Source organism: Cetorhinus maximus, chromosome 7, assembly GCF_964194155.1.
Source record: "Cetorhinus maximus chromosome 7, sCetMax3.hap1.1, whole genome shotgun sequence".
Classification (NCBI taxonomy): domain Eukaryota; kingdom Metazoa; phylum Chordata; class Chondrichthyes; order Lamniformes; family Cetorhinidae; genus Cetorhinus; species Cetorhinus maximus.
In genome coordinates, this window is record NC_135885.1 from 110,752,616 (window position 1) to 110,776,073 (window position 23,458).

The following is a 23,458-nucleotide window of genomic DNA, read 5'->3' on the forward strand; positions in this document are numbered from 1 at the left end:
AAGGTTGCACCAATAGTTACTCAGAAAAAGTTAAAAGAATTAAAACCTCCTCTAACTTCTGGATAATTTTGTAAAGACCCACACCATCCCCCCCACAGGACTCCTCCCAGACCCCCGAGATCCCACAAGACTCCCCACACAGCCCCAACCCACAACGAGACTCCCCCCCACACCCCCTCCCCCCCCCTTCCAGGGGACCCTCCCCCCACCCCGATTAACCACCCCCCCCATGGTGTTCCCCATCCCACCGATCCCCCATGGGACACCCCCACCCGTATAGGAGTCCTACCCCCTCACCCGGGCCTGACTCTCACCCCCGCACCCATCCGAGGCCTGACTCCCCCACCACAACGATCCAACCCAATTGTCCGACCCGACCCCACCCACAGGCCCAATCCAACCCAAGGCCCCCACCACCACCACAGGCCTGACCTGACCCTCCCACCCACCCCTACCGAGGCCTGACACACCCCTTTCCACCCACCAAGGACTGATATCCCCACTGCTCCTTGTCGAGGTCCGAGGTTCCCCCCCGCCCCCCCTCACCTCCAGAGGTCCAGCTGCCTGCCGCGCCCCCCCCCCACCCCACCCTTCCACCCGAGGTCCGACATCTCCCCCCCCCCCCCACCAAATGACAGTGTGAAACTGATTTTTGGCCTTCCCTTCATATTGTGTGCTGACGCCGCCATGACCCCCGCCTACAGCAGGTACATTCTGCCTACAGTGTAAAATTGAGGTCCAATTGTGGATTTATTGAGCTTAACTTGAGATTGGAACCTATTCTATCGAGCTGCTGCTGTGAAGGCTATGGTTAGTATTTAGAGATTGCAGACTAAGAATAATTACAGTGGACTTAAAAAAAAAATCTCTTTGCTTATTTATTCAGAATTAATTGAATATTTTAGTAGTAAAGTTATTAATAGAATATCACTTAAAAATTAGTTTTTTGAAAAGCATGATTCTTTTTGTTCTTGTGAAACCATTTACTGAATTTTTGAAAATGACTGATAAATGAAAAACTAATTATTTTTCTCTTTTTGTATAGCAGCTTCATCAACGCTTTCACGACAAAAGTCATTACGTATAGGTAAATTCTGCTTTAAACTTCATTTAAGTTAACATTTTGATTATTTTATAATGAATAAGTTTAGCGTAAACTAATTTTGGGAAAAATTATATTTGATGAACTACAGTGAAAAACAAATGTCACTGCAGAATAAAGTCATAGCTTAGTGTGCAGTTTTCATATGGAAGCTCTCAGCTACAAATTTCACATCCTGAATTGGGATGGAACAGAGGCAGGATGGCAAACAAAATGGCCCCAAGCATCAGGGCCATGAATCCTGCCTTCATTTCAGCTAGGAAATGATGCAGGTTGCAAACCAGACCCCCACCATTAAAGCAGCAATCAACCTCATTTAGGGCACAGTAAAAGACCCAACTATAAATGCAACATCATTTTCTAGGAGGTGGGAGGGAATTGGGAGCCATCAGCAATCACGCCCAGTGAGTGGAGGCTTGAACAGTGTCGCAATTGAGGCTTATGTGATTATGTTTTAGGACTGTGCCTTTAAATTTAAGATAAAATGGAGGGGGTCATGTAACCTGTGTTGAAGTCTGCCTGACAGTAAGCCTGGATGGTTTGATCATTAGAGATCAGAGGAAGGTTTATATTGTTTTACTTGGGAAATAGGTACAAGGTATTTACACTTGAAGACAATGGCAGCAGCCCATGTGTTAACAGTGGAGACTGTAAGTGTTGAGAATATCGGGTTGTAAACAGTTGTGCTTTAAACTGTCCATTTAGTTCTAAAATGAAAGAGAGTTAGGCTCTTAAGGATAGCTAATTTGCAATTCAACCTAGATACAAGTCCAATGTGTTTCATTTTGCCATGGGAAAGGATGCAGGGGAAACCATTATAAAAATCAGGTTACAGGTTTTTCATAGAATATTAGTGAATGTCAAGACAGTGTTTTAAGCCTGCCTGGATTGGAAAGAGAGGGAGCAGCTAGAGGTCAAAAAAATCTCTGTGGTTCACTGCACAGAAATGGGAATGGAAGCTTGTGCTTGGATAGAAAAGACCAAATTCATGGGGAGTTAAAACAAGGCTGGAAAAGTTGCTTAGCTTGGGCCAGAGGGAGAATATCAGGACAAGAAAACCGAAAGACAGTTCTGTGATTGCAATTTACCAGGCTGAGAAAAGAAAGGAACAGGAATAAAACCCTCGAGAGCTAAGAATCACTTTGGATCAATTCTGAGAAAATTGAATGTAAAGGACAGTGTAAAGTATACCTGTGAAGTGTGTATTTTTCAGTTGGGCTGAAAATAAGAAAGGGGGTTTCCATTCTGTTTAAAGTATAAGTTGCCTACAAAGATAGTGTTTAGTTAATAGTGTTTTTACTCATTTGTTACAGTAAATGTTTTAAAACGTGAAATCTTGATATCTTACTCTTTCAGCTTTTAACTGAAAATTTGAATTTCTTTTCAAATGTTATCGGTCTCTATGGGGATCGTAAAAGTATTGGGGGCTCTCTGTGGGATCTTGAATTCACAGGCTGAGACAAGTGCACTGGTTTTGGCCAGAGTTTAAATGAACAAGATTTCACAGTGACTTTTTCTGTATTCATTGAAAAGTTAAAACTGGCTATATGTCTATTGCAGAAGCTTTTCTTGAAAGATGATTAATCTTTGAGTGCTTTGCAAAGGTTAATTAACAAAGGTTAATTTAAAAGCAGTGGCAAAAAAATGTTGGGAATAGAATTAAAAGTAGGTGTTACAGAAGCAGAAGTATTGAGTTATTAGCTCAATACTTGGACCTTGGGGGTGAGAAAAGATAATCCAGATTGATTTAGCTAGAATTCAGCTACAAATGAAGCATCTGCAATGAGAATTGCAAACGGAAGAAAAAGAAAAATAAAGGGAAAGAGAAATGGAAAAAAAAAAATTGAACTCCAAAGAGAAGCTAAAGAAAAAGAGAAATGCAAAAACTTGAATTCGAATTTCAAAGAGTAAGAGCAAGGGAAAGCCTTGAATTACAAAGAGGGGAGGCAGGAAATTTGAACTGGATAGGGAAAGGCTGCGATTATGTGAACAGGGAGTAACAGGCAGACTTGACACTGGGTCAGATTTAACTCATGGTTTTGATTTGGCAAGGAATACTCACCTAGTGCATAAATTCAGTGAGGCAGGTCTCAACGGTGATTGTAACAACAGCAAGGGAGGCGAGTCAGCAAGCAAGGAAAGTCTCTGAAGCTTTATTTGAATTGTTTGAACTGATAGAAAGGTCTTACTGCATGCACACACTGAATTCAGGATCTCAGGGAGGGTAGAGAGGCAGGGGTGAGGTCTCTGCCACCTCAGGGGCTGTGAAAACGACTGGCATTGCCCTGTCATAGGGGCATTGAACCAGATTGCCCAGCATTACCTGGGCAACAGGAAGGTGGACTTGGAAATGGCACTGGCTCCATGACACATAGAGGCCATCAAGGCATTGCAACAGAAGTATGGTGAGCAAGGAGGGGTCCACAGGCATTAGGATTGCACAGCCACGGAGCCAGGGCCATGGAGGAGAAAGATACTCAGAGCACAGGGTGTACCAGAACAGGTGAAGCTACCTTGACATGTCAGAAAGGCAGTGTCAACGGAGGCTGCAGCTCTCCAAGAAGATAGTTGCAGACAGATAGTCACAGATTGTGCCCTCGTCAATGAAGAGTTCATACCTCAATCCATTCATAACCAGGCCCTGCCAATAGCAGTCAAGGTAACTGTTGCCTTGAATTTCTTCGCCATTGGGTCATTTCAGGGCTTAGCTGCAGGTCCCTGCAACATTTCGTAGTTGGCTGCGCACAGCTGCATCACAATGTCCTCTTTGCCAAGGCTGGAGTCTACATCAGTTCCTCACTGATGGGGCCTCCCAAACTCAGAGGGCACTTAGATTTTCCAAAATCATCGATTTTACACAAGTACATCATTGATTGCACCCCATATGGCCATCAGGACACCCAGTGACAGGCCAGGGAGACTCAATCAACAGGAAGACGTACCACTCTATGAATGTACAGCTGGTGTGCGACCACAACAAAAAAACCTTCATGTCTACAGATGCTTTCCTGGAAGCTGCCATGATGCGTATATTCTCTGCCTGTCAAGCCTTCCGCTCTTCTTTCATCCCACTCACAGGTCCATGGGTGGATTCTAGAAGACAAGGGCTACCCAATAAGGCAATGGCTCCCACCCTGTATGTGTGCCACAAACAGAGCCCAAGCGCTAACAAAACACGTTGTTGAGTAGTCCAGCGGCCTTCTCAAGATGCCAGGATTGTTCTGTGGTGCACTGCAATACACACCCACCAGAGTTTCTTGCATGTGTGATGACCTTTGACCCAGAAGCAGTACAGTAAGGAAAATTTGTAATTTCTTTCAAATATCTGTATAATCTGTAATTGTTTTTAAGAATGTTTGAAAAGGACTTTTAAGAGTTTGCATCAGTTAGAAAAGGATCAGTTGTCCCTTTCTTTGATGATACTTGCCATAGAGGGAGTACAGTGGAGGTTCACCAGACTGATTCCTGGGATGGCAGGATTGTCGTATGAGGAGAGCTTAGGCAAACTAGGCCTGTATTCACTGGGGTTTAGAAGAATAAGAGGAGATCTCATTGAAACATATAAAATTCTGACAGGGATGGACAGACTGGATGCAGGGATGATATTTCCTCTGGCTGGGGGGGCCGATAACAAGGTCAACAGTCTCAGGATACGGGGTGGACCATTTAGGACTGAGGTCAAAGGGAGGTGAACCTTTGGAATTCTCTACCACAGGAGGGTGTGGAGGCCAAGTCACTGAATATATTTAAGAAGGGAATAGATAGTTTTCTGGACTCTAAAGGTATCAAGGGGTATGGGGGAGCGCGAGAGTACAGCATTGAGATAGAGGATCAACCATGATCATATTGAATGGCGGAGCACGCTCAAAGGGTTCAATGACCTACTCCTGCTCCTATTTTCAATGTTACCATGTTTCTAGAAGAAATACTGGTCCATGTGATCTGGCGATCCTTGATCTGGCGATCCTTGACCAATAGGATGGAAGACCAGAAGCCGTATGGCTGACACACACAAAGGACAAAGCAGAGCTGCAGCAGGTGTGTGTGTGTGTGTATAATATGGTTTTAAACAGGACTAAGTCAAAGACAGGGTTAGAGCAGGGATTATGAATTGGACAATTTTAATGCTGCTAAGTTTTGCCAGAGATGACCCTGCTTTTTAACAGCATTAAAGGAGCCTCTGGGGAATCTGTGCCATTAAGATTGTCGTGAATCTAGCTAAGGAGGTTCCGCAGGAATATGCCATTCAGCTGATGATCATCTCCAGGGAACTCAGATGGAAAATAGCTGCCTTGAGCACGACTTCAAGGGCAAAATCAATCGACTGGGAAAATGAGAGATCCTACGTACCAGAGGATGGGATAGAGAACTTTGGAACTGCACATGATACCACATGTCTGCAGGGAGTGATGAAGATGTGTAAGATGGACCTTTGTTGTATCGACTATTTTAAGAGAAATTTACCTTCTTATTTGAAGTAACATTTGCCTGTTTATTCGTGTGTAATTTGTTTCTGATTCAGGTTAAAATAAAAGCTACAAGAAAGTGGAATCTTGTTGGTAATTTCTTCATTTGGGGTCATTCAGTAAATTTGGTTATTTTGGTTTACAACTTCTCCAAGGGGATCATAACAAAATTGGGGGTTCAAGTTTGGGATTGAACAAAGAGAATGTAAAATGGGTTCACTGGAACTTTCCAGCATTTAAACAAACAAGACTTCATATTTGCTTTTGCGATATTGTATTGAAAACCTACTGAGTACCTTTGATGCTCAAGCCTTTGTTGAAAGAGAGGATCTGACATTCAGAGACTTGAAACAGTTTAGCAAAGATGATCTACAAGCTGTAGCAGAACACAAGGGGATTGGGATCCTTGAAGAATTGGCTAGGCACCTGGAGCATGAGGAAGGAAGGACCAGTTCCGTTAGCAGTCGAATACAATTGGCCAGAATTGAAAAAGAAATAGAACCAAGAAAGATTGACTGAGAAAGAGAGAAATTAGCAAGAGATGAAAGAGATAAGGAAAGAAGTGGGGAAAGAGAGGAAAGAGATAAAGAGAGATAAACGAAAAACTTGAAATGCAGCATGAGTTCTGATAAAGGGAACTTGAGTTAATGAGGAGAACTTGAGTTAATGAAACTGACTCCAAGAGAACTCCTCTTAATTTTGATTTGGCAAATAATTTTTGCTTATTTAGTAGGTGTGTAGAGGTGTACTTCGTATCCTTTGACAAAATTGCCACAAATCTGAATTGGCCTAAAGAACAGTTTCCTACAAAGTATCTTCACAGGGAAGGCTTTGCAGGTGTACTCATCTCTTTCAGAAGAGCATTCATGTGATTATGAGAAAGTAAAGACTGCTACACTCAACATTTATGAGTCGGTGTCAGAAATCGACAGGCAGAAATTCAGAAATTTGAGAAAGAGAACAGGCCAGACCTATGTGGAATTTGCCAAGGAAAAGTGTTATGATTCCTGTGGGAAACCATAAACCAAATTAACCCAAATTTACTGAATGACCCCCAAATGAAGAAATTACCAACAAGGTTCCACTTTTTGTAATTGTTACTTTAACATGACTTGGAACTAATGCAAATGAAACATGAATTAATAGGCAAATGCTACTTCAAATCAAAATGCAAACTTCACTTTAAATAGTCGACACAACAAAGATACATCTTACAGGACCAGAAGTACCCGCTTCAGTCCCCATATAAACTCCACAATATGCTGTTCTTTGTTCATGCAGGGTAGGTCTATCCAACACCAGCTGTCACCTCCGAGTTTCACAGGTACAATTAACATCAGCAAGGCACACTTCTACAAACCTTTTCTCCCTCAAACCATGACAGTCCTAATGGTGAACTCTTCCAGAATTCCTTTTCAAATGGCCTCCTTCTGCACGGTAAAAATACTGTGACCAAGCAATAACACTCAAGTTTATGTTTTGGCCACTTTTGGGATAACACCCAGCTCTTTAGCATCTCCGAGCTATTCACATGGATTTTGAGGTTTTAGATCTTTTATTAGCCAAATTATACATTACCTCCAAGAGCTTCTGTTTCAGTTTCTGCCAAACAGAAAAACTGACCTCTTCCTCTGAGTGATTTGCTTCTCACAAGAATTTGGTGTGTTTCTCTTCCTGTCTCTGTCGGTTTTTCTTTGTGTCTACACCTGGGCCCTCACCCTCTGGCTCCTCTGTTTGTAACTCTCCTTTGCGTCTGCAGTTTTCCTTTGTGTCTCGCCACATGGCTTCTTTCTTAACTTCCTTCCTGTTGGTACTGCTTCTACATCAAGTGTTGCCTGGTCACAAGAACCAGTACTTCTTATTATCCAAGAAAATTATAATTGATCCCTTTATAATTGATGCAAACTCTTAAAAGTCCTTTGCAAACATTCTTAAAAATGATTACAGATTCTCAGACCTTTTAAAGAAATTGCAAATTTTCCCTACTGTACTGTCATCAAAAAAAGGAAATGATGTTTGATAGGTGGTGTAGGTAAATTAAGGTGGCATAGAACTTCGATAGCCTTAGGGAGATGATGTTGGAGCAATTCAAAATAGTGTCCTTTTGGATTAATGTCTCACCTGGAAGACCACAAAGTTTGCAAAATAAGAGAATCCTTGGTAATGGCAGAGTTAACTCATAAGATGATTAATAACAAGGCCCACTTTGGGTCCTTCCAGAGAAACTGGAATGAGAGGACAATTGATGATGAGGATAGGTCTGTCCCTGTTAAGACTTTCTCAGATTAGTAGAAGTGAAGGTTCGGAAGGCAGATTTAGTTCAAAGGAAGCAATATGCTACTTTTATCATAAGAGCATGTGAATATTGGAAGTTAGAAAACAAGTCTTTCACATTTGCCCAGTCAAGGGATGATAATGTCCTGAGTGGTAAAATTCATGACTGGCAGGGAGTCTCCCCACATTCACTGAGAGGGTGAATCAGGTGATGGAAAGCTATAGAGATATTTTTCTCGAGATTAAAGTGTCCCCATGTTCATCCCCATGTGAGGCAAGCAAATCAATTATTACCCTTAGAAATACAGTCAATGACGTTGGCAGGTGACGTAAGCTCTCTCCAAAATGTTCGCTGAATAAAAAGGTATTAATTTGTGGTATAGCTGAAAATTGTTTACCCATACCTTTGTATAAGGTTAATTTAAAATGTGGCCTAATCACTGGTCCTGGTTGCTCAGTAGATTCTCAGCGAAGAAGCAACCCACCAACTCACTCACAAAATCCATTGCCATGTTGTGGGTATTGTTCTTACTTTATCTGTTGGTGTTGATTTCTTGTTAGGAAGTGACCTAGCTGGGTATAAGGTATTGCTGACTCCAGTGGGTTCGTGAAAGCCCTATGAGGCTGTTGAAACTGAAGTTGCACAGGAAAAGCCAAGTCACTTAAAAGAATCAATGACTTTCAGTAAACTGGCTGCAAAAAAATAATGTTTTGACCGAAGATGTGTCCAAAGAGTCAGAAACTTAATCTGTTAATTTAAAAAGGACATTGGAGCATCCAGCCGAAAAGAAAGATTTAATGACAATTGGAGATGAGTTAAAATAGCTTGAATTGAAAATGCAAAAAAGTTTGAACAAGATGAGGCAGAGCAGATGGCAACAGTACTTAAAGCTAGTAATGAAACAGAGGGAAAACGTGCTTTGAAGGAGAATGGAAAAGCTGAGTCCAGTGCTGATACTATAGAGCTGCAAGGAAGGATACATGTTCATGAATTTAAGTTGAAACATGATAGGAGGATGAAAAGCAAAAAGAAATTAAGAAAATTTGTGAACTAAGGCTTTCTTAGCTGAACATTGACTTAACCGGAATAAAGCTCTTAAAGTAGCTAAAGAGCATTTTACGCTACGGAAGGCAAATGGAAGCCGAGTTAAATCTGCATCTCCCGGAAAAGATAACCAAAAGGTTAAATCTTAGAGAACATAAAGTTGAAAATAATCCTCAATTTAAGTAGGATGAAGTGAACTTAATTATTATGAAGAAGAATTCAGATATTTGGTTGGTTGAATTTTTTTTTCAAGACTTCAACATTAAAATACATGGAGACATGGAAGAAAATGGAGATCAGGAGTTAAAACCTGAACAGAGTGGTTCAGAGTCTGTTTAAAAAATGGAAACCCTAATGACAATTTAATGTCTGGCTTTAAAGAAGAACAAAGCAAATTGCTGAATCCAGAGGGTAATAAGCAATATGACAGGGGATTCCTTTTCCATGGATTCCTTTTACAGTTGCCATTACCCAGAAGCCAGATGGCTTGCCAGCGATTAGCAGTGTTATTATTGTCAAAATTAAGCTGACCAAACAGTTTGTGCAACCTTTGGGCCCATTACAAATTCTAATCCAGGGTCCAGACTGCGCAAAGTCCAATGTAGATTTTTAAAAACATGAAAAGTTCAAAACCAAGAACCAAAGGCTGTTTTAGTGGAGTTTGCTGCAGCCATTTTCACAGCAAAATTTTGCATGATGCTGGCAGAAACAATGTGATTGCAGACATCCTGTTGAGAGTTTAAAAAACAAGGGATAGTAACAATGCCTTAAAGTCGTTTGAACATACTGTGTTTTAAGATAATGAAGCTTACTTTGTGAAATACAAGGTATCATTGTGTGTTACCTGTGTAATATGTCATATGCTATTTGTTAAAATGTTAAGAACTTGTTGTAAAGAAACGGTAAAGCCCTCTATTTCCCAAAGTGACGGGGGTGGCTGGCAGGTGTGGTGAGGGTGGGGGGGGGTGGGGGGGTAGTGGAGTGTGATGTTTTTTGACCCGTAGCAGTAGAGTAAGGTGAATTTGTCATTTCTTTAAAATGCGTGTGGAATCTTGAATTGGTTTTAATAATATTTCAAAAGGGCTTTTTATTGTACCAATTGATTGATCAATTGTACCATTCTTGGATAATAAGTAATACTGGTCCATGTGACCTGGCGACCCTTGGCTTGCAAGCAGTACCAACAGGAAGGAAGCTAAGACCAGGAGCCCTGTGATTGGTAGACACAAAGGAGAGCTGCAGACAAAGCAAAGCTGCAGCAGAGGGGAGAACAGAGGAGGCACATTCACAAGGAGGTGTGTGTGTGTGTGTGTTTGTACATTTGCAATACAGTTAAACAGGACAGAAATCCAAAGACAGAGTTAGTGCAGGGATTTTGGACTGGGCAATTTTGCTGCTGCTGAGTCTTTTCAGAACTAACTAGACCATTTAACAGGATTTATTAATAGGATTAGATAAAGGAGTGTCTGGGGAATCTGTGCCATCATGAACCTAGCTGAGGAGGCTCTGCAGGAATATGCCACTCTGATGACCATCTCTGGGGACCGAGTTATGTTGAATATTTAAAGCGAAATTTACCTTTTTGTTTGAAGTATCAGTCCTGTGTAATTTGCATTGCCTCTGATTCATGTTGAAGCAAAAGCTGCAAAAAGTGGAATCTTGTTAATAATTTCTTCATTTAGGAGTCATTCAGTAAATTTGATAATTTTGGTTCATGGTTTCCCTACGTGGATCATAACACACAAACATGGTCTGCTGCATGCTTCACCACAGAGCCCAGCAAAGGGGACTGACCCTTGAAGAGGCAGAGAGAGACAAAGGTGTAATGTCCCAGTGAAAGAAGATAAGGAGAATGTGGGAGGAGATGCAGAGGAAGAGTCTTCTGCCGTGTGAGGTGGTGCGAGTGACTATGGAGGCATTCAGGCCCAGGGTGTCACTACGAGGTCTTTCTAGGAATCCATTGTTTTGAGGGACATTCTGATCCAGCAGATGCATGTCTGTTGGACTAACCACATGGCTGTGAATACCATAAGCATGTGCTAGCATAGGAAAGACAATTGCGCATCCAGCCTATGCAATCCTACTGTCACAGAGAGTTGGACTACTACCTGCAGTCTTCACTTTCACTGGTGAGAAGCTATTGTTTTGTTTACACGCTGTTACTACTATTTAGTACAAAATTATAAAGGTAAGTCATCTCATTTAATGAATTGTGAAAATATTTAACATAGTGACTCAAACATAATACTTGCAAACAACATTTACAACACACCACAGTGTCCCATTTAATGATCTACCCAATGGAGTGCCATCTGACTTCAGACACTCCTACATTTGTTCTTCTTGTTGCCTTAGAGGAGGTGAACACAGCCTGCTCACATCTCTGGCTTTGCAGCTGTGAAGCTCATGGCAACTGTCCTCATGTTGGGCAAACCCTTGGGGCCTCTCCTGGGACCGCTCTGTCTGCAACTCTGCAGAGGCAGCCGCCATCATCGGAACCTGGAACATGGATGCGCCCTCTGTCACATGGTTTGAGAAAACTGAGGATAAAAAGGGTGCACAATTTGTGTGACACCTTTGTCCTCCTCCAGCACGTCCTCAGCCTTTGGATTGCCCATGTGGAGTCTGCTGCCAGGGCGCAGCTGGTATTTCCTCCAGCCACCATTAGACCTTTCGTGCATCTATCCAAGCTGCTCAATGCTTTATTCCATTGACATCATGTGTGTGAGACACAAGAGAAATTGATGAGAGTTAACCTTGGAGATCCTGAGGACTCTGTGGTGCTGAGACCTTCCACACCACCTGGTGCTCGGCATGTTTTCAAATCAGGCATTGTGCATTTGCACCACACTCCACACACCACATGCTCATGGGCCTCTTCAACAGCTGTGTGCACCTGATATGACGGTCTCACCATCCAACTTGCTCCTGCTGCAGGACTCTGGTTACCTGGTGTTGTCACTATGCTGCCAAGTTTCACCATAGGCTGTGTGAGCATTCTGGGCACACGTTCCTCCAGGGGTGAGCAGCAGCATGCATCCCATGTTCCCTCAGCTGCTGGACATGTTGCAGCCTATATGGCCAAGGCCTAGGTGACTTGGAGGTTGGACTCACTTTACCACACTGCAAAAGGTCACTGAACTGTTTACAGCACTGAAGCTAAGTGTGGGGCTGCTCTCCTGTGGCTCTGATGGAATCAGGAATGTAGTTCCATGTCCTCATCATGAACATGGGTGACAGTTTTTGGCCCTTTGGGAAAATGATATCCCTCCAGTGCTTCTGCTGCCTCAACTCATCAAAGAAAATCTGGAAAGTCTGCGTCTGTGAACCTTGGGGTGTGCATGCCTGGCTGCTGGATGGCTGTGACATTCTGCTATTGGGGTGCAGGAAGAACAGAAATCAGTGTGTGAATTTATTTTATGGTGAATGTAGCATCAGCTGGGCATGAGTACATGAATATGAGGAGCTAATGAGTTCTGGGTTCCTTATAAGTGATGAGTGGTTTCTGTGATGGCTTTGTTGCCTCACTGTTCATGTGTGCAGGCCATAATGGAATGGGCTGCTGCTTTATGACAAGCTTGTTGGGAGACGGATCTCCTTGAGGTGTTTACTTCCATTTTTGGTTGATGTAAAGTTCGGAGTGCCTAGGGCATGGCACAGCCGGTGTGCTCACAGGAGTCTGCTGAACTTTTAACACAAAAAATAAAACATTTATTAAACAAGAAAAATGAACAAAATTACTCCAGACAAAAAAGTTGGAAAGTTCTCAATACAAACACAAGAACGTGATTAAACATTCATTATCCCTTCACCCCAGCTATATCTCACCTCGGAGATCTGAAGGGTGGTCAGATAGGGGACCTAGGAGATACATGTACCACATACTTACCTTGAATATCCGAATATAAGATAAATATGGTAAATCGTTTTATCTTTTTCAAATTTGTATGTGTCTCTACAGATATAGCTGGGGTGAAGGAATAATGAATGTTTAATCATGTTCTTGTGTTTGTATTGAGAACTTTCCAACATTTTTGTCTGGAGTAATTTTCTTCATTTTTCTTGTTTAATAAATATTTTATTTTTTGTTTTAAAAATTCAGCAGACTCCTGTGAATTTGTTCAGTAACCTTCCTCCACAGTTTCAAAACAAAAGTTAGAATCTATCAAGCCAGGTTTCACTTTGGGATCTGACTTGTCCAGTATTAACATCAGCTGAGATTGTAACACTGTTCACACCCATGGCAACCTCAGGTCACACGGCATTTCTTGGAACCAAATGATGTAATTATCAGGAAACCAATTAACCCTCCTTCAGAATACTACCCAGCTTACTTTGATCTTAAAGGGGCATTGCACAGAAGAAAATAGAGGATTTTCACAGCACATGGGTTATCACAGTCTAATAACTCTTTAATGCGTTTCTTTGTGCTGCGATGAGGTGCACCGTGGCATTTGCAGCTGAGGTGGAGGCAGGCTCCTGATCTCCATGCCCCGTAGCCTGTGATGACTGTGGCAGCTGTCCTTTGAGCGCTTGAGGCTTAGAGGGCAGTGGCAATCACCAGAGAAGAAGCCTTCTCTCTGACCACTTCCACTGGAGGTGTTTGGAGGGGCTGGGGAGCTCCTGTCCATCCTTGGAGCACCTTGAAAAGAGCTCCCAGTTCTGGCATGCTGCAGCTTTTCTGGCCTCTCAGTGCGGGATGGCAACTCCCTGCTCTCTATAGCTCGAGGTTCACCTGGAGAGGGTGTCCCAGGCGCACCTCTTGCTTGGCCAATGCTGCAGTGAGCTCATGACCACAGTGATGGTCTACAGGTTTGTGCTCATGCCAGGCATCCACTGAGTGGCTTGCTGGATCTGGCTGTTCATGACGGTCGCCATCCTCTCCATGGAGGAAGCCATGTGTTCACATGACTGATCAATGACAGAACTCATGGCCTGAATGGACCCCTCCATTGATGGAGAATGTCTGCTCAATGCTTCAGGCAGCTCCTTCGGACTCTCCACTTTTTGTCACTGCAACTCCAACAGATTGTGTGTGGCTGACATCAGAGTCCCATCATCAACTTGGGTTTCAGCATGGGCTTGGCCTCCATCAGTTCTCCAACTGTCAGGACCTTCAGCTGTCACAGTCTCCGCCACCTGCTCTTGCATTTCAGTGAAGCGTTCACCAGATTGTGACCTTGAGTCAATTCACAAGTGCATATCCACCGAGGTGATTGTATCTTCACTGCTGGATGGTGCGGGGGAAAGATGTGACACTATCTCTGGGCATGTGCACTCTTTTCCTCAGAGGAGATCTGAAAAGCTTGAGTAGCAGCTTGTCCAGGGCTCTCTGGTGTGTGTGCACTACTATAAGCGATAACATAACAATTAGCTCCTCTGCCCTCCAAACATCTGCACTATCCATGTGTGCATCATACTTCCTTTCTGCCCAGATGTTTAGACAAAGCTGTAATCCTCACTGTCAACGCCCTGCATTCCAATCCCTGCATCAGATATGGAATGTTCTCTGGCCAAGTGCCTCTATCTCAGTGGGGATCAGGATTTGAATATCTGGCACTCCAACCGTCTTTGCTCTTTTCTGGTTATTGTGGCCCCTTTTATTCTGCAGGTAGAAAGGGAGGGTGAGTTTCTAGAGCATGATGAGGTGGGCCACTTATTGCTGGCTCAGACTTATCATGGGCCCTAACATTTGTCTCCCTCACATGTCCATTATCATGTGACTTGGAGGACAATGGCACTGCGATCCAGGTGCTTGTCATCCACATGCAGCCATTGCTCCTGAGGCATTTGCTGCAGGAAGCAAGTGTATAGGTGGCTGCACTTAGGATCCCTTCAAAGTAAGTGACCCTTCACTTCTGGCCAAACCTGCAACACAGTAAGCACATCATTCAATCAAACTCACCCATGTGGTGCGAAGCAGGTCATATACCCTCACCCTGCATTGGACCTAGTTTCTTTGTTGCACCTTTTGGCTGCTTACCTTCGCCGCAACCTATGCCCAGACTTCCTTGGTTAGGCTGGAGGGACTCTTCCTTCCATCAGTTGGGAACAAGACCTCCTGCTGTTCCCGGACCATCTGGAGGATTACATTCAAGAAGGCATTGTGTGTGTGCTCTGCAACAGCCTTGTCTTTAATGCTCTGGTCTTGCTTTCAAAATACTTACTGAGGCTGTTTTGAATTTGGAGTGTTCGATCCACACTCCTTTGGGTTAAGGTGTACTGCTATGAAATTCTGCTGTCCTTCAGAAAACAGTAAAAAGGTATTTAAAGAATATCATAAGGTCATAAATGGTGATATTCACTGATGATTGCATAATGTTCAGCACCATTCGTAACACCTCAGATATTGAAACAGTCCATTTCTATATGCAGCAAGACCTGGACAACATACAGGCTTGGGTTGTGGCAAGTAATATTTGCACCATACAATTGCCAAGCTTCTCCAACATCTCACTGTCATGAAGCTATTAATGTATATAACTATATTAGAAATTTTTTTTAATAGAAGGTTAGCCTGTGGGTGTGTTTTAATTGGATTAAAGCCAGCTAGTCTGGGTGCTTTGATGTGTACTAGTTTTGAGATATAAGAGAGGTAGAGTGCATTTGTATTTTGTTGAATAGAGCATTCATAAAGGGGAGTGAAATCTGGCATCTAGCTTGCAGAGACCAAGCAATGTTTATATTACTAATAAAATTGGTACTTTGAAAGGGGTTTTATCGTTAGAAGCGATGGAGTTCAAAAGGGCTGGTGATACAATGAGAATTTGCATTCACTGAGATGTGCTGTAACAGATAACAGTTTCATGTGTGCGGAGCAGAGGCAATGTAAGCCTACCACTGTGTCTGCAAAGGAATCAAAGTGAAAGGAACCTTATTTTGAATTTGTAAGGTGAAAATGCTTTGCTTGGTGTCTGCTTAAAGTCTATAGGTTGTTGTTGCCTTAATGGAGATTAGTTTGGGAATTTGTTATAAGTTATGATAGTAGTAATTTGTAGCCATGTGTATATATTTAACTTGTGTAAATTAATAAATGTCTCATGTAATTTGATCTAAAAAGCTCTCGAGAACTGGTTGTCTGATTCCTGAAGTTGGAGCTGCATCTCAAACATACCACTTAAAAATATAGGCCATGAGAGTTGTTTAAAGTTTCCCTCTGGGATTTTTACATAACTCAGCTTTACCAGCTGCTGTGTCATAACAATTTGGGGCTCCAGCGGGATAAAAATATTTCTAATTCCTTGATTGGTTTGGAATTGGTGAATCTTAAGGTAACGAGTACAAGAATCACTTTGAATTCAGGAGTTGATGAGGTAGTTTGGAAGTGGTGAGACTGCGAGATGGCTTTGGCAATTGCTAAGACGAGTACAGGAGTAGAAGGGATAACTCTGATTGCGTTGGAAAAAATAACCAAAAGTAAGTTAACAGAGCTGGCGGATAAAGTAAAATTGAGGTTACCTGAGGGTGCTAGGAAATCAGATATAATTAAAGAGTATAGCACAACATCTACAGGTGGAAGTGAAACCTGACACTGGCGAGTCACAGCAGGAGGTGGTGAGACTTCAGTTACAAATGAAGACACTTGAATTTGAACAAGCAAAGGAACTGGTAAAACTTGAATTTGAAGCAAAGGACAGAGAAATGGCTTCTAAAAGGGAATTAGAAATTGTGAAGATAAAGAAGGAGGAAAGCGAAAAAGAGAGAGAATTCCAACTGAAAATGTTGGCAGTTAAAAAAGAGACGTCAGTGAGTGAGAAAGGTCTTATGTCTAGAGTAGAACCCAGTGGGGAGGTGTTTAAATTTGTACAAGCTCTTCCAAAGTTTGAGGAAAAAGATATTGAAGCATTCTTTATTTAATTTGAGAAGATAACTGAACAGATGGAATGGCCACAGGAAAACTGGATGTTATTATTACAATCTAAGTTGCGAGGTAGGGCGCTATCAGAAGAAAAGTCATTGAATTATGATGTGGTGAAAAAGGCTGTTTTTACTGTATATGAGTGGGTTCCTGAAGCATACAGACAGAAATTTAGGAATATGAGAAAACAGCCTGGGCAAACTTATATTGAGTTTGAAAGAGTGAAATAAAGTAATTTTGAATGGTGGATACGGGCATAAAAAATAGAGACAACCTATGCAATCTTAGGGGAGTAATTCTTTTGGAAGAATTTAAAGATTCAATCACTTCGGTAGTGAGAACTCGTGTGGAGCAACAGAGGTTTGATCCTTTAAGATGAGCAGCAGAGATAGCTGATGATTATGAGTTAGTTCATAGAGCTAAACATTTTTTTCACCCTTTCAAATTGAAAAAAGATAAAAAGTTGGAAGGTAGATAGTCAGGGAAGAGAAGGAGTAGCTGGAAGTTCCCAGGAAGTTTTTTTCTCAGAATAAAAATGAAGGTGCTGAAGGTAGAAGTGACATTTGAAAATTGAGGTGTTTTCATTGTAATAAAATGGGGCACACGTGTGTTGGAGATTGCAGGAAAAATCTGTAGGAATTGCTGAGTTACAGAAAAGCTCTGGAAGTAAAAGTACTGTGGGTTCTGAGGTTCAGGCACAGAAGAAACCAATGGTTTGTGTACAGGTGAAACAAGGAGAATCAGTGATAGGTGAAGAAGTGGGAAATGTGTTCACAGTTTACTCAAGAGAATTCTGAGGAGCAGGTTACAGAAATGTTTAAAGATGTTGTATGTGAAGGGAAAGTCTTTCCATGTATACAGGGTGGAGTAGATAAAGATGTTAAAATTTTAAGAGACACGGGCTAGTCAATCCTTAATGTTGTGGGATAATAATATTTGTTGTTCAAAGGGAGTATTGCAGGAGCAGGTAATAATAAGAGGGGTTCATGGAGATACTAAATATATTCCATTGTGGAAGGTAAATTTAAAGAGCAAGTGGAAGACTGGTGAAGTTACAGTTGGAGCGGTGGAAAAATTGCCCATTGCAGGGGTTCAGTTTATTCTGGGTAATGATATAGCTGGATCACAAATGTGGGTGATGCCTATGGTAGTTAAGCAGCCTGTAGAAGTGTTTTCAACAGAGGTATTACAGAAGGAACATCCTGGATTGTTTCCTGATTGTGTTGTAACGAGATCAAAGCCTCATAGGGAAGAACAAGAAAAACAAGAAGGGGAGGCAGTTCAAAGGTGTCAAAATCCAATAAGTTGGCACTGTGTTTGATAACATTGTTCAGGAGGAAGGAATACAGGATAGTTCAGCTGAAATGTTTAACTCAAAGAGGTTAGAGGAGTTACAAAAAAATGATTTGCAATTACAACAGTTATATCAGAAAGCTTATTCAGAAATCGAAGCAAAATGTATTCCAGTATGTTATTATCTTCGAGGAGATATTTTAATGAGAAAGCGGCAGTTGGATCATGTCTCAGCAAATGAAAGCTGGAGAGAGGTGCATCAGATTGTTATCCCATTAAGGTATAGAAATGAGATTCTGAGGATTGCTCATGAAATTCCAATGGGGGAAATTTAGGAAATAGGGAAACACAGAAAAAGATACAGAGGTTTTTTTTTTGGCCAGGATTGCATAGAGCTGTAGTCAAATTCTATACAATCTGTTATAAATGTCAAATAACAGGAAAACCGCAGGCAGTGATTAAGTCAGTGCCTTTAATCCCATTACCAGCATTTGAAGAACCTTTTACCAGGGTCATGATTGATTGTGCAGGACCCCTCCCTAAGACTAAAAATCAGCATTACTGAAAATAATGGATGTGTCTACCAGGTTTCCTGAAGCGATACTTTTAAGGAATATTACAACTAAGAAGATTGTGGAGGAGTTAATTAAATTTTTCACAAGATACGGCTTAGCGAAAGAAATACAACCAGATCAGGGGTCAGTTTGTCTGCCCTGGAGTGCTGCTTTGGGTTGCAGTAGAGTGCTGAAGTTGGAGTTTGGTGACTGAGGGAATTTAAGGGAATGAGGTGATACTTTGAGTACCATGAGTATGGTCGGGTAAGTATTTACTACTTTTATCAATATTTTTTAAGGTCTTATTTTGTGGTTCATCGTTTGTAAGGACTATATTCTGTAATGACGAGGAGCAGGAAGAGGGCTGTAGAGTAATTGATAATATTTGATATGAAGTATCTTCCAAAAGGTTTCATTTAATTTAAAGAGGTCAGTCATGGCAGGAGACCTCAAAGCCGTGGTGTGCTCCCCCTGCTGTATGTGGGAAGCCGGGAACATTTCCAGTGCCTGGGGCCAGCATGTGTGCGGGAAGTGCCTCAGCTGCAGCTCCTGGAAGCCCGGATTTCGGAGCTGGAGCAGCGACTGGGGACACTTTGGAGCATCTGCGAGGCGGAGAGTATCATGGATAGCATGTATAGAGAGGTGGTCACACTGTAGGCTAAGAGTCCACAGGCAGGAAGGGAATGGGTGACCACCAGGCAGAGGAAGAGGACTAGGCAGGCAATGCAGGAATCTCCTGTGGCTATTCCCCTGCAAAACAGATATACCACTTTGGACACTGTTGGGGAGAATGGCCTCTCAGGGGAAAGCAGCAACAGTCAAATTTGTTGCACCACGATTGGCTCTGCTGCACAGGGGAGGAGTACAAAACGTGGGAATGCAATAGTTATAGGAGATTCAATTGCAAGGGGAATAGATAGGCGTTTCTTTGGCCGCAAACGAGACTCCAGGATGGTATATTGCCTCCCTGGTGCTAGGGTCAAGGATGTTTCAGAGCAACTACAGGATATTCTGAAGGGGGAGGGTGGACAGCTAGTGGTTGTGGTATACATTGGTACAAACGACATAGGTAAAAAAAGGGATGAAGTCCTAAAAGCAGAATAGAGGGAGTTAGGAAGTAAGTTGAAAAGTAGGACCTCAAAGGTAGTGATCTCAGGATTACTACCAGTGCCACGTGCTAGTCAGAGTAGAAATAGCAGGGTATATCAGATGAATACGTGGCTGAAGAGATGGTGTGAGGGGGAGGGTTTCAGATTCCTGGGACATTGGGACCGGTTCTGTGGGAGGTGCAACCAGTACAAACTGGGCGGGTTACACCTGGGCAGGAACGGGACTGATGTCCTAGCGGGAATATTTGCGAGAATGGTTGGAGAGAGTTTAAACTAAAATGGCAGGTGGATGGGAACCTTTGCAAGGAGTCAGAGGAGGGGGAATCAAGGACAAAAACAAAAGACAGAAAGGGGAATAAGAATAGGGATAGGCAGAGAAATCAAGGGCAAGAAGCAAACAGGGCTTCAGTGAAAAATAGTGGGAACGGGACAAGTAATGTTAAAAAGACAAGCCTCAAGGCTTTGTGCCTTAACGCGAAGAGCATTCGAAATAAATTGGATGAATTAACCACCCAAACAGATGTTAACAGGTATGATATAGTCGGGATTACGGAGACATGGCTGCAGGGTGACCAGGGATGGGAACTGAACATCCAGGGGTATTTAGTATTTAGGAAGGACAGACCAAAAAGAAAAGGCATTGCTGGTTAAAGAGGAAATTAACGCAATAGTGAGGAAAGATATTAGCTCCGACGATGTGGAATCTGGGTAGAGCTGAGAAACACTAAGGGGCAAAAAATGTTAGTGCAGGTTGTATATAGACCCCCAAACTGTAGTGGTGATGTTGGGGATGGCATTAAACTGCATATAGATTGGGCAAATCAAATTAGTAACAATACCGCGGAGGAGGAATTCCTGGAGTGTGTACGGGATGATTTTCTGGACCAATGCATTGAGGAACCAACTAGAGAACAGGCCATCCTAGACTGGGTATTGTGTAATGAGAAAGGAATAATTGGCAATCTATTTGTGTGAGGCCCCTTGGGGATGAACGACCATAATATGATAGAATTCTTCATCAAGATGGAGAGTGACGTATTTGATTCTGAGACTAGGGTCCTGAATCTTAATAAAGGACACTATGATGGTATGAGGCATGAGTTGGCTATGATGGATTGGGAAATGTTACTTAAAGGGATGACGGTGGATAGGCAATGGCAAACATTCAAAGAGCGCATGGGTGAACTGCAACAATTGTTTATTCCTGTGTGGCGCAAAGGTAAAATAGGAAAGGTGGCCAAACCATGGCTGACAAAGGAAATAAGAGATAGTATTAGATGCAAGGAAGAGGCATACAAATTGGCCAGAAAAAACAACAGACCTGAGGATTGGGAGCAGTTTAGAATTCAGCAAAGAAGGACCAAGAGATTGATTAAGAAGGGTAAAATAGAGTATAAGAGTAAGCTTGTGGGGAACATAAAATCTGACTGTAAAAGTTTCTGTAGGTTAGTGAAGACAAATGTAGAGGCATATGTCCCCTTACAGTCAGAAAAAGGGGAATTTATAATGGGGAACAAAGACATGGCTGACCAACTAAATACATACTTTGGTTCTGTCTTCACAAAGGAGGACACAAATAACATACCAGAAATGTTGGGGAACACAGGGTTTAGTGAGAGGGAGGAAGTGAAAGAAATCAGTATTAGTAAGGAAATGGTGTTGGAGAAATTGATGGGATTGAAGGCCGATAAATCCCCAGGGCCTGATGATCTACATCCCAGAGTACTTAAGGAAGTGGCCCTAGAAATAGTGGATGCATTGGTGGTCATCTTCCGAGATTCTATAGACTCTGGAACAGTTCCTGCAGATTGGAGGTAGCTAATGTAACCCCACTATTTATTCGCTGGAGTTCAGAAGAATGAGGGGGGATCTCATAGAAACCTATAAAATTCTAACAGGACTAGACAGGGTAGATGCAGGAAGGATGTTCCCAATGGTGGGGGAGTCCAGAACCAGGGGTCACAGTCTGAGGATATGGGGTAGACCATTTAGGATTGAGTTGAGGAGAAATTTCTTCACCTAGAGAGTGGTGAGCCTGTGGAATTCGCTACCACAGAAAGTAGTTGAAGCCAAAACATTGTATGTTTTCAAGAAGGAGTTAGATATAGCTCTTGGGGTGAAAGGGATGAAAGGATATGGGGAGAAAGCGGGAGCAGGCTATTGAGCTGGATGATCAGCTATGATCATAATGAATGGCGGAGCAGGCTCGAAGGGCCGGATGGCCGACTCCTCCTCATATTTTCTACATCTATGTCTATGTCAAATTTCATGTCACAGCTTTTTAAGGAAGTAATGAACAGTTTGGGAATAAAACAGTTTAAGTCAACAGCTTATCGTCCGGAGTCACCAGGAGCTTTGTAAAGATGGCATCAAACTTTAAAAACTAGGATAAGAGCATACTGTCAGAATTATGCACAGGATTGGGATTCAGGAATTACATTTTTGTTATTTGCTATTAGAGATGCTCCTAATGCGTCAACTGGTTTTAGCCCTTTTGATCTAATTTATGGTCATGAGGTAAGGGGACCAATGAAATTGATTCATGAGAAATTGTTGGATCAAAATTCAGAAACTATTCTCCTGGATTTCATATCAAATTTCAGGGAAAGATTGAACAGAGCATGTGACCTGGCTAGGGAACATTTAAAGACATCACAGCAAGTGATGAAAGTGAAGGCAGATCAGAAAGCTAAAACTCACAGGCCAGAATTTTCCCGTCGGCGTGGAGGGGGGCGGGCCCTGTGCGCCAACGCGTAAATTAACGCGCGGTGACATCAGGTGAGCGTCCCGACGTCACCACGTGCCATTGCGATATTTAGGCGGGTGGGCGCGCTATGTTCTCGGATGCACACTCACCATTAATGATTCATGTAGTTAAGTCCCTTGAGGCAGCAATTGACTGCAATTTTTTGGGGCCCGTGCCCCGAACGCAGGCCGGTAGGAGACATTTCTATAAACGTCATCCATGGGCGGGATAAGAGGGGTGAGTTTGGTCGCGAATGTTATCTGTCAGCTGTTTAATTGTGAAAGTTACTGATACTTGTCTGTGTGAGCAGGAATACTTCAAAACTCATACCAGCTGCTTGTGCAGGAGTGAAATCCTTCAGGTCAGGTTTCTATAGTAAATATCATTTTTGGGGCCTGAAGCTTTCAGGAAGCCTTCCCTTAGCCTGGGAATGGGAGTTGTGCTCTTCACTGGAGGCACCTCCTCTGAGGAGGAAGGGAGGGCCAGAAGGGGGAGGAGGCCAGGAGTCCACATTCAGCCTCCAGGGGAGCCACCTTTGGGAGGAGAGGCACAGGTAGAAGGGGCGCTGGACCAACAGGAAGTTCAAGGTGGAAGAAGCCGCAGAAGACGACACTATTCTGCTGCCAGGATATGCAGACGGCGAAGCAGCTACCTCAATATGTCTGAGGTGCAGTGGTGAAGGAGGCTCCGTCTCTCAAGGGAGACGGTGATCTCCATCTGTCAGATGATAGGCCCTGAGATCTGCAAACTGTGTGGATGGGCACCCCATGCCAGTGGCGCTAAAGGTTACAACTTCTATGCCTCTGGCTTTTTCCAGGGGTCAGTGGGTGATCTTTGCGGAGTTTCCCAATCAGCTGTCCACACTTGTCCACACTCCGCCATCCAAGAACAGAGGCTGAGCAGCGGTACAATAGGAACCATGTCTCCACAAGGGCTGTGGTGGAGAGAACCATCAGTCTTCTCAAGATGCGTTTCCAATTCCTGGGCTGCTCAGGGGCACACTCCAATACA

At 42.8% G+C, this 23,458-nt stretch overlaps 1 protein-coding gene across 1 annotated transcript in view; it reads left to right on the forward strand.

Annotated features, from left to right (window-relative positions):
- LOC144682978 (cilium assembly protein DZIP1-like) overlaps positions 1-2,895 on the forward strand; it is a 138,693-nt gene extending 135,798 nt beyond the window's left edge. The window contains exon 11 of the mRNA XM_078545911.1: positions 1,046-2,895. Coding sequence (XP_078402037.1) covers positions 1,046-1,119 — 74 coding nt within the window. The 3' untranslated portion in view covers positions 1,120-2,895. The remainder of the gene's footprint in view (positions 1-1,045) is intronic.
- Positions 2,896-23,458: the final 20,563 nt, after the last annotated feature.